Here is a 14365-nt window from a genome sequence, read left to right as displayed (position 1 = left end):
AGAGTCACAGTTCAGCCAAATTGCATTTCATTCCTAGCTTCAAGTTCACATGTCACCTTTTTCCTTTAAATCCTTTAAGTCTTCAACAGCCTGCCTTATTCTTAACCATCCTACCTCTTCTGCTTGCTTTGACATCATTTCACTGCTTTTATTATTCTTATTTTCCCTCATTATTATTTATTTTTGTAAGATCTACTCTTTTATATCCCAAATAACGATTCATGTATTATTATTACCCCATAGTACTCTTTTTGGAAGCACAGTATGCAAATCTTATTCTATAAATGGCTGGCATAATAAAAAATCCACCAAAACCTCCTTATTCTGAACTACAAGTGCTATTTCTTCCCTATTTTCTATTCTTTATTTGGCTGCCAGAGACTGTGTCTGTGACTTACTGTACTAAAAAAGAAAGCCATCCTGCCATATTATCATGTTTGTGATGCCACTGTTATTTTTGAAAAGCAGCAGGTATTAACAGCATGAAGTAGCATTCTGGATTCCAAATAATGAGAAGAAAAGTGCCAAAATTCACAAAATCTAATCCCAGTCACAATTTTAGTTTTCAAAATTCAGAAACAATTTATTGCAAATTATTAGTACATTGAAGTTCCCCTCTTCTGCAATGCAGTATAAACATTACTGAGGCCAGATGTAACTAAACAATGGCATTTCATTTTCCTGACAATCTTTAAGGCAATGGAACACAACAGAGCACCACCAGAACATCACAGCAGCCAAGGCACACCTCACCTGAAACAGCAGCTCTGTTACTCTTATCTCAGGAGGCACCAGATGTTCTCGTGACTGTGCGTGTGCAATACTGACAGCCCAAGCTACATCCCAAATGCACGCACACGTGCTGCCAAAAAGTGCCAAAAACTGCACGTGCAACATAGCCCATTTAAATATCAACAGATCGCCCTACTGGTTAATGGGATTTTTCTTTTTGGTAAGGTTCCAGGTAAAAATGTTTATGTAAATATTAAAAAGCAGAAAAAAAGACACCCCAAGCCCATACCAGAGACACATCACAGACTAATTAATTATTCAAGGAAGCTGCACCTAAGAAAAGACTTTTTTTTGCACAGTTAATATGTGAACCCAGCTTACGAGTTTAATGAAAAGAGAATATAACATGCCCTAACATTAGTAAGATGACTTTGGCAACTTTTTGTTCCTAGACACCAGCAATTGCTATAACAACTTACATGCTTCTGTGAAGACTCACTATATCTGTTTAAACGGTTTCTTATTGCTTTTTTTATCCTGTCCCATCAGGACAAGAGAGAGGAAACCAGAAATCTTCTGGTCACTTTGTATTACAAACTCAGTGGAACACTAATGGTATAATAAATAGTCAAAGAAACAGTGCATTAGGATATTAACCTCTCAAATTGATACACATATCTAGTGAAAACATCTTTTGAAAATACATAATAGAAAAATTTACAACCTAGGAACCCCCCAGAGAAGAACACCTTCCCTAAAATAAGGATTGTGGAGTCTTTTCCAGCCTTTACTTCTCCAAGCATGTAGAAAGGCCACCAAAATAGATTTTTCTATGTGATTCCAGTGATCTCTAAGGTTACTGAAATGGGACAAGAGTGAAAACTGGCAAAAGAAAAGTAGAAAGTAAGTATGATTTATGAATGGTCTTATACAAAAACACCTTGTACATCCATGGAGAGCTGACAGAAATCTGAAGAGATGAAAGGGCAGCTGATGGATATGGAATTACGGGCCACAAAAATGTTTCTCATCACCATCAAGTCAGAATCAGGAAAGCTAAAAGGCAGAGAATTTTTACTGTGAAAATGAAAAGTGTACAGTACCACATCTGCCTGTAGAAGATTCAGTGAAAGGTTTGTACATAGAAATCGCCAAATGCTTGACTTGTGTCAGAGAAAGCAGAATTTGCAGAACACCAAGCCTGTTTTTTTGGCAGTAATATATTAACAAAACTTGGAGGAGAGCTGGGCAAAATGAGTGTGGTGAAAGTGACCAGGAGGGAACAAGCAGCTATGTGAATCACTGGCACAGAAGTCAAAGTCAGTGAAGATCAAAGGTAATGAAGCATCTATTTGAAAAATTACACACGTTACATCTGCAGAGTTAAAGGCAGACCCTACAAAGAACTAACGGCTAGCCTCTGGACAAAGGGCACCATTTCATGGTTTTTTCCTTCTCCCACATTCCCCTCCCCCCCCCCCCCCTTTTTTTTTTGCTTGTTTTCTTTCTGATTGCTTCTATTCCCAGTTTATTGCTGATAAAAACACAGAACCAGCAGCCCTACATGCCTTCACAAGAAAATTCAGTTTCCATGTCTGTGCCAGACCTTCCCAGGATGAAAGAGCATTAGAATGATGTCTATTAACACAGCTACAAATTGCTTCTAACAAAATTTAGAACAAGCATTCTTGCATGTTCTCAAAGCAAATGGTTTGTGTTTGGTGAGGTGAGGGAAGGTTACTCCTTCTTACTGGTTAAGTGAAACCACGTAAGATGTTGCATTTACCTTCTCCCTTTCAAAATGTAAGTACTCAAAGTACAAATCAAACCCACAGAACTCACATGGCAACACAGCATAATCCCAAGGGAATTTCAGTTACGTCCACAGTCACACTAATCAAAGTTTAGAGTAATGCTATGCAGGACTTTTCCAAAAACATTAAATATGCAAGACATAGGGACAACAAAATCCTTAACAAATCTATTTTGGTCAAACAACATAAGAAGGGGCTACTGCCCTTCTTCTGTCTGCAATAATTATCCAGGCTTTTTTCAAGGTAACTGAAGACAACAGCAATCTACAGGTTCATTAAACTGGAGAAAAGTATTTCTAGGTAAAATAAAGCTGCAGCATACTGGACAGGATTCTGGAGAAAGAAGAGAATTTAGAGTTGCTCCTTATTGCTGAGTGCAATCTTCAGATGGAAGAATCGATGTTAGCAAATAAGATGCTCTGGGTGAGATTCACTGCACTTAACTTCAGCCACCTAAAAATTCAAGCAACTTAGCCATAGATCATTATCCTCTGTATCCTCAAGAGCCAATGGAGACATCTGCATCTCTCCACCAGACAGAGAGATTCATCTTCTCCAAACACTGGTGTGAAAATCAAGTCTGTCTCACTTTGGTGACAATAAAGGGAGACCAAGTGATTGCCCTAGCCTTGGCATATCAGTTTTATGCAGCTGAAGAGAGGTTATATTAAATCACATCTTTACAGCTGGTCTGAAGGCAAAGCAAGGAAAACTGGAAACAAGGAAGCTGCAAATATCACTGCAGCCTAGCTTCAGGCTACAAACAGTCTGCTTCTAAACCAGCCTGCGCCCTGGAGGCTTATCACTGAAATCTTTAGAAACTCCTCTTTTCTGTTTCTCCTCTCCCATTCTTTCAACCAGCAAACAAACAGAAGCTGGCCTTAAAGACAAGCCAAGTATCTTGAAGCCAAGCTATTCAAGAGACAGCTTCACATTTTAGGGAAATGTTAAAATGTTTTAGAACAGCTCTATTATATTGGCTTGGTGCTCTTACCAATACTCCACAATACTTCAAATTATTACTTCTTTTTGACCTTAAATTGGTGCTACTCTACTCTTTTGTTATAGACAAAGTTACAGTAGGCAGGAGATCAGGTCAGAAAAAGTCACAAGTCTTTAAACAGCATCAGGGCTGGACCACAAACAAAATTCAGGTGTCTCAGCCACCCTCCCTTGATTACATGAAAGCCTTCAAAACCTCAAAAGGAACAGTGTCACATTACACAGAAGGAGATTTTGTCTATACTTCTCCCAGGAAGTTGCAAAACACAAATGAATAAGTTTTCCTGTTTTTTCAGGCCATCTGGTGGTTCAGGGTGTCACATAAAATAAAAGGCAGTAAGCATCCCTCTAAACTTTTGTATTTTTAATAGCAACAAACCTGCCATTAGTGCAAAAGATCTGCAATTTTAAATTGTAAGAAACAGGATTGATATAAATTGTTTTCTGCAGAAAAACATGGAAATGTGTTAGTAACTAAAAGGGAAGTCTAGGCATTGTGCAAAATCTCATTAACGGCAAAGCTTGGAATGTATGATGACACCATCTCAAGACACTGTGGTACCTCCAAAACTAGGAAAGAACTGTGAGACCCACATTTAGTTTTTCTTACGGAGCCACATTTTCAAGGAGCAAGCTGTCGTGTGCTCCAGGCAGCCCATCCAATTGCTGTTCAACCCTCAGAAATGTGTACCTGGCTTGCAAGTGAGTAAGCTGGATAAAAATCAGACACATTGCAGTGCTAACACAATATACAGGTAAGAAACACCACACATTTTTGATACTAAGTACAAAGCCACGGTGCTAAAGGCATGCTGATTTCAAAGTCAGCCTCCAGTCAACAACCTGCCCTCGTTCCACCTTTACATCATTAGTAGCTCTCCTCAGGCTGTGGACCTAAACCACTCGGTCCCTTCCTCAGCAGTGGTTTTACACAAGTGAAAAGTCAGCTGGCTTCAGGTCATGCCTCTGTGGTTCACCCTGGTGCCTGGAAAGAACAACTTTCAATGTCCTCAAACAATTCATCATAACAAAGGAACAAAGCCTACACTATGAGGACATCTCTGACTTGGTGCTCTAAACTAGTATCTTATGTGAACTATTATTTTTTCCCAGCAGAAGCACTGTTTGTTAGTAGGACCATCTCTCTGGCTAGGTTTGTATCTTGTGTAATACAGCAGGGACTTCAAACTGGGTCAGGGCCTCAAGGCCAACTGCCAGAATATCCAATTACAATCCATAACCACCTATTGAAGAGAGTCAGAAAATCAAATGGAGAATACAATATGCCTGGTATGGGCTTAGGCATGTGCAGTACTGCAAAATGCAGCAATAAGGCTACACATCTCCTTTGCAATTAATTTCAGTTGGGAAAGTCTAATTTCTAGTTCGTGCCTCAATATCAGTGTCTATCCCACAAACTGCAAACACAAGACAGTACAAAGCACATCTAATCTTTTCTGTTCTCGTTTCCACAGTATATAAGCAGCCAAGAGTTACAAAATGGGAAGGGGAAGGAATCATGTTTATGATAAGATCATTTCTAAGGGCAATGTAGCACATCTGCCACAGCCTGAAAACTGTACCTGGAGAAGGAGCCCCACACACAGCAATGCAGAGAAGTGGGGAAATACACAGTAAGATGTTACTTAGCAAAAAAAGCCGTAGCAGATCCATGCAAACATGCTGTGCATTTTCCTGTGCACTGTTTTTAGCACCAGGCAAATAACTGAGCCCACCCCTAGAGGAAGTGCTATCTTGCCAAATTACAATGACAATAGAAATTTCATTCTGTTCTCACAGGGCACTTCAAAGCAGGAGCTGAATGGTTCACTGCACAAATTAGTATGTATCTATTTGAAAGAATCACTCCACATTACATCAAATAAACAGTTTAGGTTACCACTCAGGCTAGTTTATGATAGAATTTATTTTTTCCTTCTCAGTTATGCATTGTCATTTTGAAGCAAAAAAAAAAGAAAAAAAAAAGGAAGAAATTCAGAAAACTATATGCTAGGATTTAAAAACAACAGACTTGCAACTCCAGATTTCTTGGCTGCTGCACCCTTGTAGTTTTTGTGGTGGAACTGAAGCCCTGTAAGATGGAGATGGCTGCTTTGCTGTGTGTAGGTAGCAAGGACAGAAATCTACTGCAAGGATTATCTGTTCACATTTCTGTTTCCATGGGGAAACATGAATGGTACTAACTATGTCTAAAGCTCACAGGTGCTGCACAAGTTTTTTCTTTTGGTTTGACTCAAAACTGTCAATTCCTTCCCAACAGGAAAGCATCTCCAACTCAACACAGAACAAAACCTGGGCTCACGACTTTGTGCAAGACTGAACGTAACTGGTCCACTGACAATACATGAGGATTATATCATACACGAAGCAGCTGCAGTGCAGAGAGGATTAAGCATTAAAGATGCTTTTTTTTACACCTGTAGAAGACAAGAAAATCTTTGAATTTTGCTCGCTTAAGTACAGGACAAAAACAACTGACAGAAATTAATTAATGGAGAGATTTGTCTTGAGGCTCTGACCGTGGCACTAATGTCTGTTCCATCAGGATATCAGACATGGCAGAGAGTGACATTCATTCAGAACTTACATCCCTGCCTCTCCCAGTGACAGGCATTCAATATGTCACAGTGCTTTAACTTTGTATGACCAGAACTAGACAATCACAATCTCATCACAGAGCCAGAGACTGCAGTCTCATGACCCTCTGTACTATGTGAAACAGAACATGCAGAAAATACCTTATACCTATATGCTTAGTAAGAGGTCATCCACTCAAGGCAGAATGTCAGAGCTCATCTAGAAGAGTGCGAATCATTCAAGTGTCCCATGGGACCATACGGTGCCGTGGCCATTTGTGCCCATGAGTTCCGGGCAGTAAAGCATTACCATTTCAAATTTGCACGCACTTCAAACTGACGTAAGTGATGACACAAAGAAAAGGAGGGGACAGCTGTGATTCATCTGACCTACAACATTACCTCCAAGACCTAGAACTGAAGGGCATCTTCAGCATAGGCCTAGGAAAAGTCACAGATGAAAGCAGAAGCAAGAATCTGAGAGCCCCCTCAAGCTGCATTCCAGTCCTACATGTAGCTTTCACAGCACTAAGCAAATCAGAGAGCAGGAGAAAGGACAGTCAGCAAGATGAGCGGGTGCATGGAGGTGAAATGGTGCTTCCTCCTACTTTGCTGGCTGAAGTCAGAAACAAGAGACACCACTGGGCTCTCAGGATCTCTCTCATCAAGGAAGACCAGCTGGGTTGGAAAAGGATATTTTGGAAATGCTTTGGTGCTTAACATATTTCATAAGGCAACCCTTTGTAGAACACTGGTCTATTTACAAGCATGAGCTTTACGGCGATCACACAGACCAGGCTATAGATGACTGTCAGTCCTTGGCATCTTATAAAAAACACTTATGATATAGCAAAAGCTGAAGAGATAGTCCAAATGGTCACATTAACCTGCAGTTTCTTCTCTTCTGACTGCTGTTCTCTTCCTCTGAAGGGCTGTTTGCACTGAACACAAGTGAGCGTTCTGGGATTTATCTCTGAAGGTGTCCTTTTCTGCAGAATACAATTCTCCAACTCAGAACCAAGAATTGAAATGTGTAAACCTTCCACATGGACATCTTGTGTAAAATAGCTTTGTGTTAAAATGGGCTTTAGTTTGAACTTTTCCCCTTTCATTTTCCTTTAGCAATTGCAAGGCTGCATTTTGGTCAAGTTTCAAGACACACGACATGAATGTGCATTACTGTTGAGTGAAGTCTAAAAAAAATGCTTGTTGATATTAAACAAGTGAGGGCTTTTTTCCCCCATGCTTAACAAGTAATCTGAGATCAATTCTAGCAGTCATAAGCTAAAGTGTTAGAAATGCAAAGAGAAAAATCAAGGAGACAAGTGGTGACTGAGTTTCCATCTTACTGATTGAACTGGTAGATTTTCTCACAGCTACGCAAACATCGCCACACAACAAAAGCAGTTGCAGCTCAGCAGTGATGGTATTAGGATGCCTTATTTTGCAAAGTTCCAAGCTGTAATCTTGGTGTATGACAATGGTTCAGATGATGGCACCCCTGCAAGTGTCACAGTGCAGCCGTAACAGTGACAGCACTGTAATACAGGTGCGCTGCAAGAGCTTTAAAATACCTAGCCTGATGCAAGCTGTAGCATAGCTGTAGTCAGAGAGAGTTCGGGGTGAACTAACCCTCCTTTCTGGGAAGGATTTGTGGATTACAAGTTTCCTCTGTGCTGCAACTGTTGTACTTGAGTTAACCCACTTGTACCCAGTTTAAGTGTGCCTACACCACACTGTACTGTAGTGCAAGCACACATCCAATAAAACTCCTGTGGGTCATGTGCCTTGTCTTGTCTGTCTGTCTCAGTCTGTGCCTATTGTTACAGAGACTTTTATACTCATCACTGTGACTCTAGATCTACTCAGATAAAACAAGGGCTGGGTCATTTGAGCACCTGGGAAAAGAGTAAAAAGTGAACACCTTGGTAACATCCCCACGTTAACACTGACGCCACTCACAGCCACCATTCCCCTCTGTCTCACACAATATAGTTCTGTGAACTAATAGGACCCTTTCAAAGAAGAAAACAGACAGCTGACAGAGCTGTGACAAAAGATGAAAGCAAGCAATAAAAAAAATGGGAAAAAAATTCCCATGATTCAGACTTCAAACACAAACCATAGAGAGGTTTACATCAAGTGTGTGCACCAAAGGCAAGTCACATTTTCTCAGAAGGGCTGATGAAACACAGTGCTCTTACCCAAGGTAGGCTGTGCAGGGCTGGGCTGGTGTTAACTTTTAATTGCAAGTGAAACTGTTGAATACTGAAGAAAAACGATTCAAAAAAACCCACAACAAAACCCCAAACTGCAAAGTATTAACACCATAAACTGCACCCTCAGTCCCATCTACATGGCTAAGCCATTAGTCTGATCTCTGCAAAGCAGGACCCAAGTGGTCTAGCTCTTCCCAAGTGGTCCAACTCTTCCCATTTCTTAAGGGCTAGGAAAAGATCAGAAACTTCAGCCATATCACTCTGTCAAGAAACTTATGCAAAGTAATGAGACAAATAATGTGTACCAGATGGGACACACAAATTTTCTTCACAGGTAATAGCTAAGAAGACCAGGACTGTAGGAATAACAACTCTATTCTTTTAACTGTACTTTCAGAGCAAGAGTTCACTAAGTGTCATATTTCACTAAGTGTTCTGGAAAAAGTAAGCAAATGGTCAATATTTGCTACACAAGAAAGAGTGGGAGAACAGGCTTTGCCAGCTATAATTAAAACCAAGTATCATACCATAAGAATTAAAAACGGTCAGGAAGAGAATCAGAGCAGACAGCCTCAAAGAAAAGTGCCCATAAGGCAGGATTGGATCAGCTTCTCCAATCATCATTTCAAAACCATACATGACTGTTGAATGAAGTCTAGGGGAATTGCTTGTTGATATTAAGCAAAGGAAGAGTTCTGCCATCAATATGTGTTAAAAGCCAAGGCAAGTTTGCTTAGATAGGAACAGTTTCTGACATCACTTCTGGTGGAGAACAGAGATTCTGGGCAAAACATAAAGCACAGCTTGCTAACTTTTACCTTTTTTTATCTGTATGGACAAATTTTACTCTATTCTCCTTTACTTTCATTCACTGAACTATTTCATTACAAAATCCGTAATTCTTGTTGGAAAACAAAGCTGTTAGATTTCAATACCAAGCTGGCAAAATACGAACACTTCAAGCAACACACAGGGCTAAAGACACCCCAGCCCTGAGTGGCACGGAGTAGATTATGGGTGTGCAAACACACCTTTTACACACTCAGGCCAGTTAGTCAGGAAATAACCCTGCTGCAGCACAGCTTCTTCACATTTCTGCCTTCACCCTCCTCTGTGGGTCAGATACCCAAAAATTTACTCTTCACATGCTTCTTGCCAAATCTTCCCCTAGAAGTGCACAAGGCAAGGAAAGAAATGCTGGCAGAATCTGGGATGCCACTGGGTGCCAAGTGACACCATTTTAATTGTTCTGACTGGGAAAGGCAAACAACATCACTGAAAAAAAATGCTCAAGGTACATTTTGGGGACACCTCACCACTGTGCCTCCATCAGTGTAAGACCTAAATTCTGAACTGGGGGTAACAGAGGGAATATATCAAGTCAGTCCTTGGAAGAAGGCAAGCGAAAAACAGTGTTCTGAGATGAAAAATTCCTGCAATCAATGTTGTGAGATATTTTCACAAAGTTTCTGCTCTGCTACATTTTTTGGGTGCTGGCAAATTAGCTGTAGTGAAAACAGCATTCACGCATCAGTTGCAGGGATCTGAGGTTGGAAAGTAAAATCTCGCTTTGGCACACCAACAGGGAGAACAGCTGATGGGCAGAGGGATTCAGAGGCACCACGCCAGCTCCAGAAGGTCAGAGACCAGAATGGACAATGCAAGCTGGGTCCCTGAGATGCTGTTCAGCACTATCCCATCTGATCCTCTGCATAACCTCAGGGAGAACAAGAAACTAGCTGGATTGAAGACAGGAATATCTGACACCATTTTGGAAGGACTGTATCTGCTAGAGACTTGGAATATCAAAGTATTCTTCAAAATAAAAAAACACCAAACAAAACAAACACTTCTATCTCTGAAACAGCATTTGACCAAATTAAGAAATCAAGAGCTTTTTTCTCCTCACTTCAGAGGAAACAGAACCATGGAAATACAGGGTCTCCATTTATTGGCCTCACTGTTCTTTCCTGTGTTGATGCAGAAAGCCAGTTTCTTTCATTTTATATTTGGCACTAGACTAATTACACAGCAGGAGCAGCTATAGAAAGCAGCCTAGAAAGAAAGGTAGACAGAAAAGAATTAGGTAGAATTTATGGCAAGATTTGGACCTATGACAAATATTTATCATTACTCACAAAGAAAAAGCAATAGCATGAAAAGCTTTTAAGTTATGTATGATAATGATACTGAGAAAATAGTGTAAAAGACCAAAACCCAATCAGCCCAAACTTCTGCTAAAACAGCAAGCTTCAGTATGCAGCAAGAAAAGCAATGGATGACATGGATGTGTGTCCACAGGACTGTGTATATAACATACAAACAAATGAACACTATACCAAGTAGTTCTCACTAACCTGCAACAGGAATATGAGAGAACCTCTATTTATTCCTTACACTGCTGGAAAATAGAACAACCAAATATGAAGACGACAAAGTCAACATTGAGATGTTTTCTTAAATAACTTTGAAATGTTTTTTTCTCTGGTTTTGTAATAACTTAAAGTCTGCTGAACACCAATCACGAAAATATTCCTTGTACAGTACAGCCAAGAGATCTTTACTCTTCAGGCTCACTTACTACAAGAACTGTAGTTCTGTTCATGGGTGAACCAAAATGCCATTCTCTTGATGCTGGAAAATGAACTCCATCTCAGCCAGACCCAGAATGGAGGCTTCTTAAATCTATTCAGGAATAGATGAAGCAAGAATAAGAATTTTAAGCATCAAATCAACCTAGCAGAAGTGATTAATGTTCCAAATTAATCTAAAGATTTAAAAACGCTTGCATGCCCTAAATAAGAACCGTATCATTTTTCTTTACATTTTCTTTTTTTTTTTTCTTGGGGGCTGGAGTGGGGAGGAGGTGCTTATCAGCATTTTAAAGCTCTGTAATAATTATTGACACAGAAAGGTTAAAAATAAAGACCATAATCTTTACTTTAAAATACTACAAAGGATACAAGAACCATCCAGGTCAAAGTATTTCAAGATGACCACAGCTACCCATAAGTCTTTTTTTTTTTTTGTCCAAAAAACCACAATTAAAAAGGATTACAACACCAGTGGCAATACTACACTAGACATTTGTGTTTCCAAAATACATCTAAGTACATCTACAGACGTATTCTACCTATAACTACAAATGGTTGCTTAACAGATTTCATGCTTTCAGACCTTGCATTTGTAGCACAACACGATTTCTATCTCTGCACACATCCCTGTGGAGATGCTCACCATTGTTTTGGAGTACCTGAGTTTCAGGACGTGGGATTCAATTTGCCTAAGCCCAAAACATCCATGGTGTATGTACCTATGCATTCACGTAGCCATCCTTCACTGAGGAACCTAAATCATCTCACACAAGTGACAAACAGGCAGTTTCAGAGTGGGGTTCATCTCACCCAAGACAAGTATCTGAAGTCAAAAGAATCCTTCTACCACCCTTTAACCCATCTCTTCCTGTCCACTACCTACAGATATCTGACCAGCTCAGGCATAGTTTAAAGTTAAAGCAGACAGACCTTGCCCCAGCTGCCCAGCCTAATTTGCTTTACAAACTTGCTGTCAGGAGACATCAAGCTTTTTGAAAAATAAGATGCTTCCCAGGCAAAATCAGAAACCCACTGAGATTTCAACTGTCCCCATAATCTTTAAACAATTTTGAACATACTCATGCAACCTGATCCTCCAAAATGTCATCTATGCACAGAAAGCTCAGAATATTGTGCACCTAACAAAACCTTCTATAGCAAGATGATGAGCTCTGCATTAGGAGGCCTTTCAGTAAGCACCACGATGTGCCTTCCTAGTTTTACTGCATCTTTAGTACTTAGTTCATTCAAATATACACCAAAGGGACTTCCTAATCAACTACCTGATGGATTGTTACCAATTTCTGCATGAGAATGCCTATTATTATGGAGGAAAAACATCACAATGGAGTAATTTCTTAGGAAATGGGAATTATTCTTATGTTTAAGTAGTAGCTATTGTTTAGAACACTTTAAAGCACTGTGTTGAAATGTGGTTTGAATAATTTCGGTTGCTCTGATATTCAACACCTTCTCTCCTAGCCAGCATGGCTTGCTGAAAGGTTGCTCATGGAACTGTTTACTTTCCAGCATGAAAGGTTATCCTTTTCAGAAATTTCTTAGGAAATCCTTCTAATTAATTAGTTTACAGTTCCCACAGCACTTTCTTTTTTTTTAATTAGGTGTTGTGGATTTTTTGGCTTGGTTGGGGTTTTTTTATTTGTTTTAGAAAGCTCCCGAAGCTCTCTCAGGCAGAAATATTTCTTGCTCTCTCTGCAAGAGATGCTTTTGCTACTGAGCAATTTTTTTTGCTCTCCAGGGGACAATTAAACAATGACAACATTGTATTCAGCCCAAAGCATAATTCTATTTCTGAAGGTTTCATTTGACTAACATGATACTGACCACAACTTCCCCTCTGCAAGGCAATGTAAGTCAAGTTCAGCCTCCTGTCAGCATGCACTGGCTCGACCCAAGTCCCAGGAGGTGCAAAAACTACTTAGCTGGCAATGTGATTAGGTTACCAGTTCTCCTTCAGGCTGACTACATGGATGGATTCAAAGCTGCTTCTCCAACTGGTAACCAGCAAAGGTCTTAACAGGATTTAAGAAGCAAAGACAAGCCTTGATGGGAAAGGCAAAGGGGACCAATTGCTTATCCTTGAAATGAGAAAACAAGCCACGAGGAAAAAGGTTTGAGTGCAACTGAAAGCAAAACCCTGAGTCATGACTAATTCCTCCATTTCCAGCTGTTTCCGCTACTGATGCTTTGCTCCTTTTAGCCATGTGACTTTAAACTTTCTCATTACAGAGGGAGAATTACCCTGCACAAAGCAAAATTATCATCCTCCTTCCTGAGCTCTGAGGGGATCTGGTCAGACCTTCCTGCTGACAAATACCACAAGAAGCAGCAGACAGCAGGGGACTAAACCTGAGTGCTGCATTACTGGCTAAAGGCTACTCACTGACCATGCTCTTTCTACACTTTCCCACCTCATTTTAACTACTTTAGCTATTTTAGATTGTTATCTCTTTAGCCCAAGGGTCTACTACATGGTCTGACCTCACCTTGAGCCCATGGATGTCGTGTAATTAAAATAAATAATGAGAAACCTCTAAAAATCTCTGTTGTATTTAATCATCCATGGGGTTAGGTTCACGGTGCTCTGTAAATCTGGAACTTGAAAAAAGAAGTGAATAAAACCTTGAAGGTGTTATTTGGTTCATCTGTGTATTTAGAATACATTTGAAAAAATGAAGTCACATTTAACATGAGACATCATGCACTTAACTAACCTTTCTCAAATGGTGACTGATAAGAAACAAACCCATATTACTTTATTCAGTTATGAGAAGAACTTAAGGAAGGAATCATTAAGGCAAAGGTGACTTTTTTAGGCCTGCTTTAAAGAGTGATTTCCTGGGAAAATGCTTCTCAGTGATTTTTTTTTTTTCCATCTACAGTCCAGGAACATTTGACTATCCCAGGGAACATTTTAAAAATTCACAGTTTACAGCAGTAATTCACACAACATCCTTAAAGTAATGGCCATTCAGGACAGAGAAAAGAAAACACAGAGTGAAAGCAGAACTCAGTTAAGTAAGTTCAGTGCAGAGAAGCCACGCTGAAAGCCATCTGAGGGCTCCTGAATGCATATGGGATCTGTTGAGACAAAAAGCTATTCCTAGGTGTCAGCATTGATTTCCACATTCGTGCTGTACAGGCCCTGAGGATTAAGTTAAGCACTGAATTCCAGAGTCAGGAGAACAGCAGCATCCTGTGAGCATGACATTTCTGCCTCTGTGGAGGGCTACGACTCACAGGGCTGTGAAAGGCAACTTAGTCCTTTTTTTATGGAGAAAATATCATGTATGAACTGAGATTATTTTTAATTCATTTTGGCACTTATTTCTTCTCTTGCATTTTCTGTGTCCAGTGCCTCTTTTCCCCCAAGAAGATCTCTTTTG

General features: G+C 40.0%; 2 protein-coding genes across 9 annotated transcripts in view; one reads left to right on the top strand and one right to left on the bottom strand.

Moving 5' to 3' along the window:
- KCNC1 (potassium voltage-gated channel subfamily C member 1) overlaps positions 1-7927 on the top strand; it is a 125685-nt gene extending 117758 nt beyond the window's left edge. For both annotated transcript variants that reach the window (XM_048307760.1, XM_048307755.1), the window contains one exon: positions 5830-7927. In XM_048307760.1, coding sequence (XP_048163717.1) covers positions 5830-6011 — 182 coding nt within the window. In that variant the 3' untranslated portion in view covers positions 6012-7927. The remainder of the gene's footprint in view (positions 1-5829) is intronic.
- SERGEF (secretion regulating guanine nucleotide exchange factor) overlaps positions 1-14365 on the bottom strand; it is a 144294-nt gene that overhangs the window by 2492 nt on the left and 127437 nt on the right. Inside the window, exon 11 of one of the 7 annotated variants that reach the window (XR_007204385.1) lies at positions 10946-11049. The exons of the other annotated variants lie outside the window; for them this stretch is intronic. The gene's annotated coding sequence lies outside the window, so the exon portion shown is untranslated. The remainder of the gene's footprint in view (positions 1-10945; positions 11050-14365) is intronic. 7 annotated transcript variants of the gene reach the window in all.

The sequence above is a fragment of the Corvus hawaiiensis genome, chromosome 6 (assembly GCF_020740725.1).
Source record: "Corvus hawaiiensis isolate bCorHaw1 chromosome 6, bCorHaw1.pri.cur, whole genome shotgun sequence".
In the NCBI taxonomy this organism is placed as follows: domain Eukaryota; kingdom Metazoa; phylum Chordata; class Aves; order Passeriformes; family Corvidae; genus Corvus; species Corvus hawaiiensis.
Note: the sequence above shows the minus strand (reverse complement) of the source record. Positions and strands in the feature narration are given on the sequence as shown.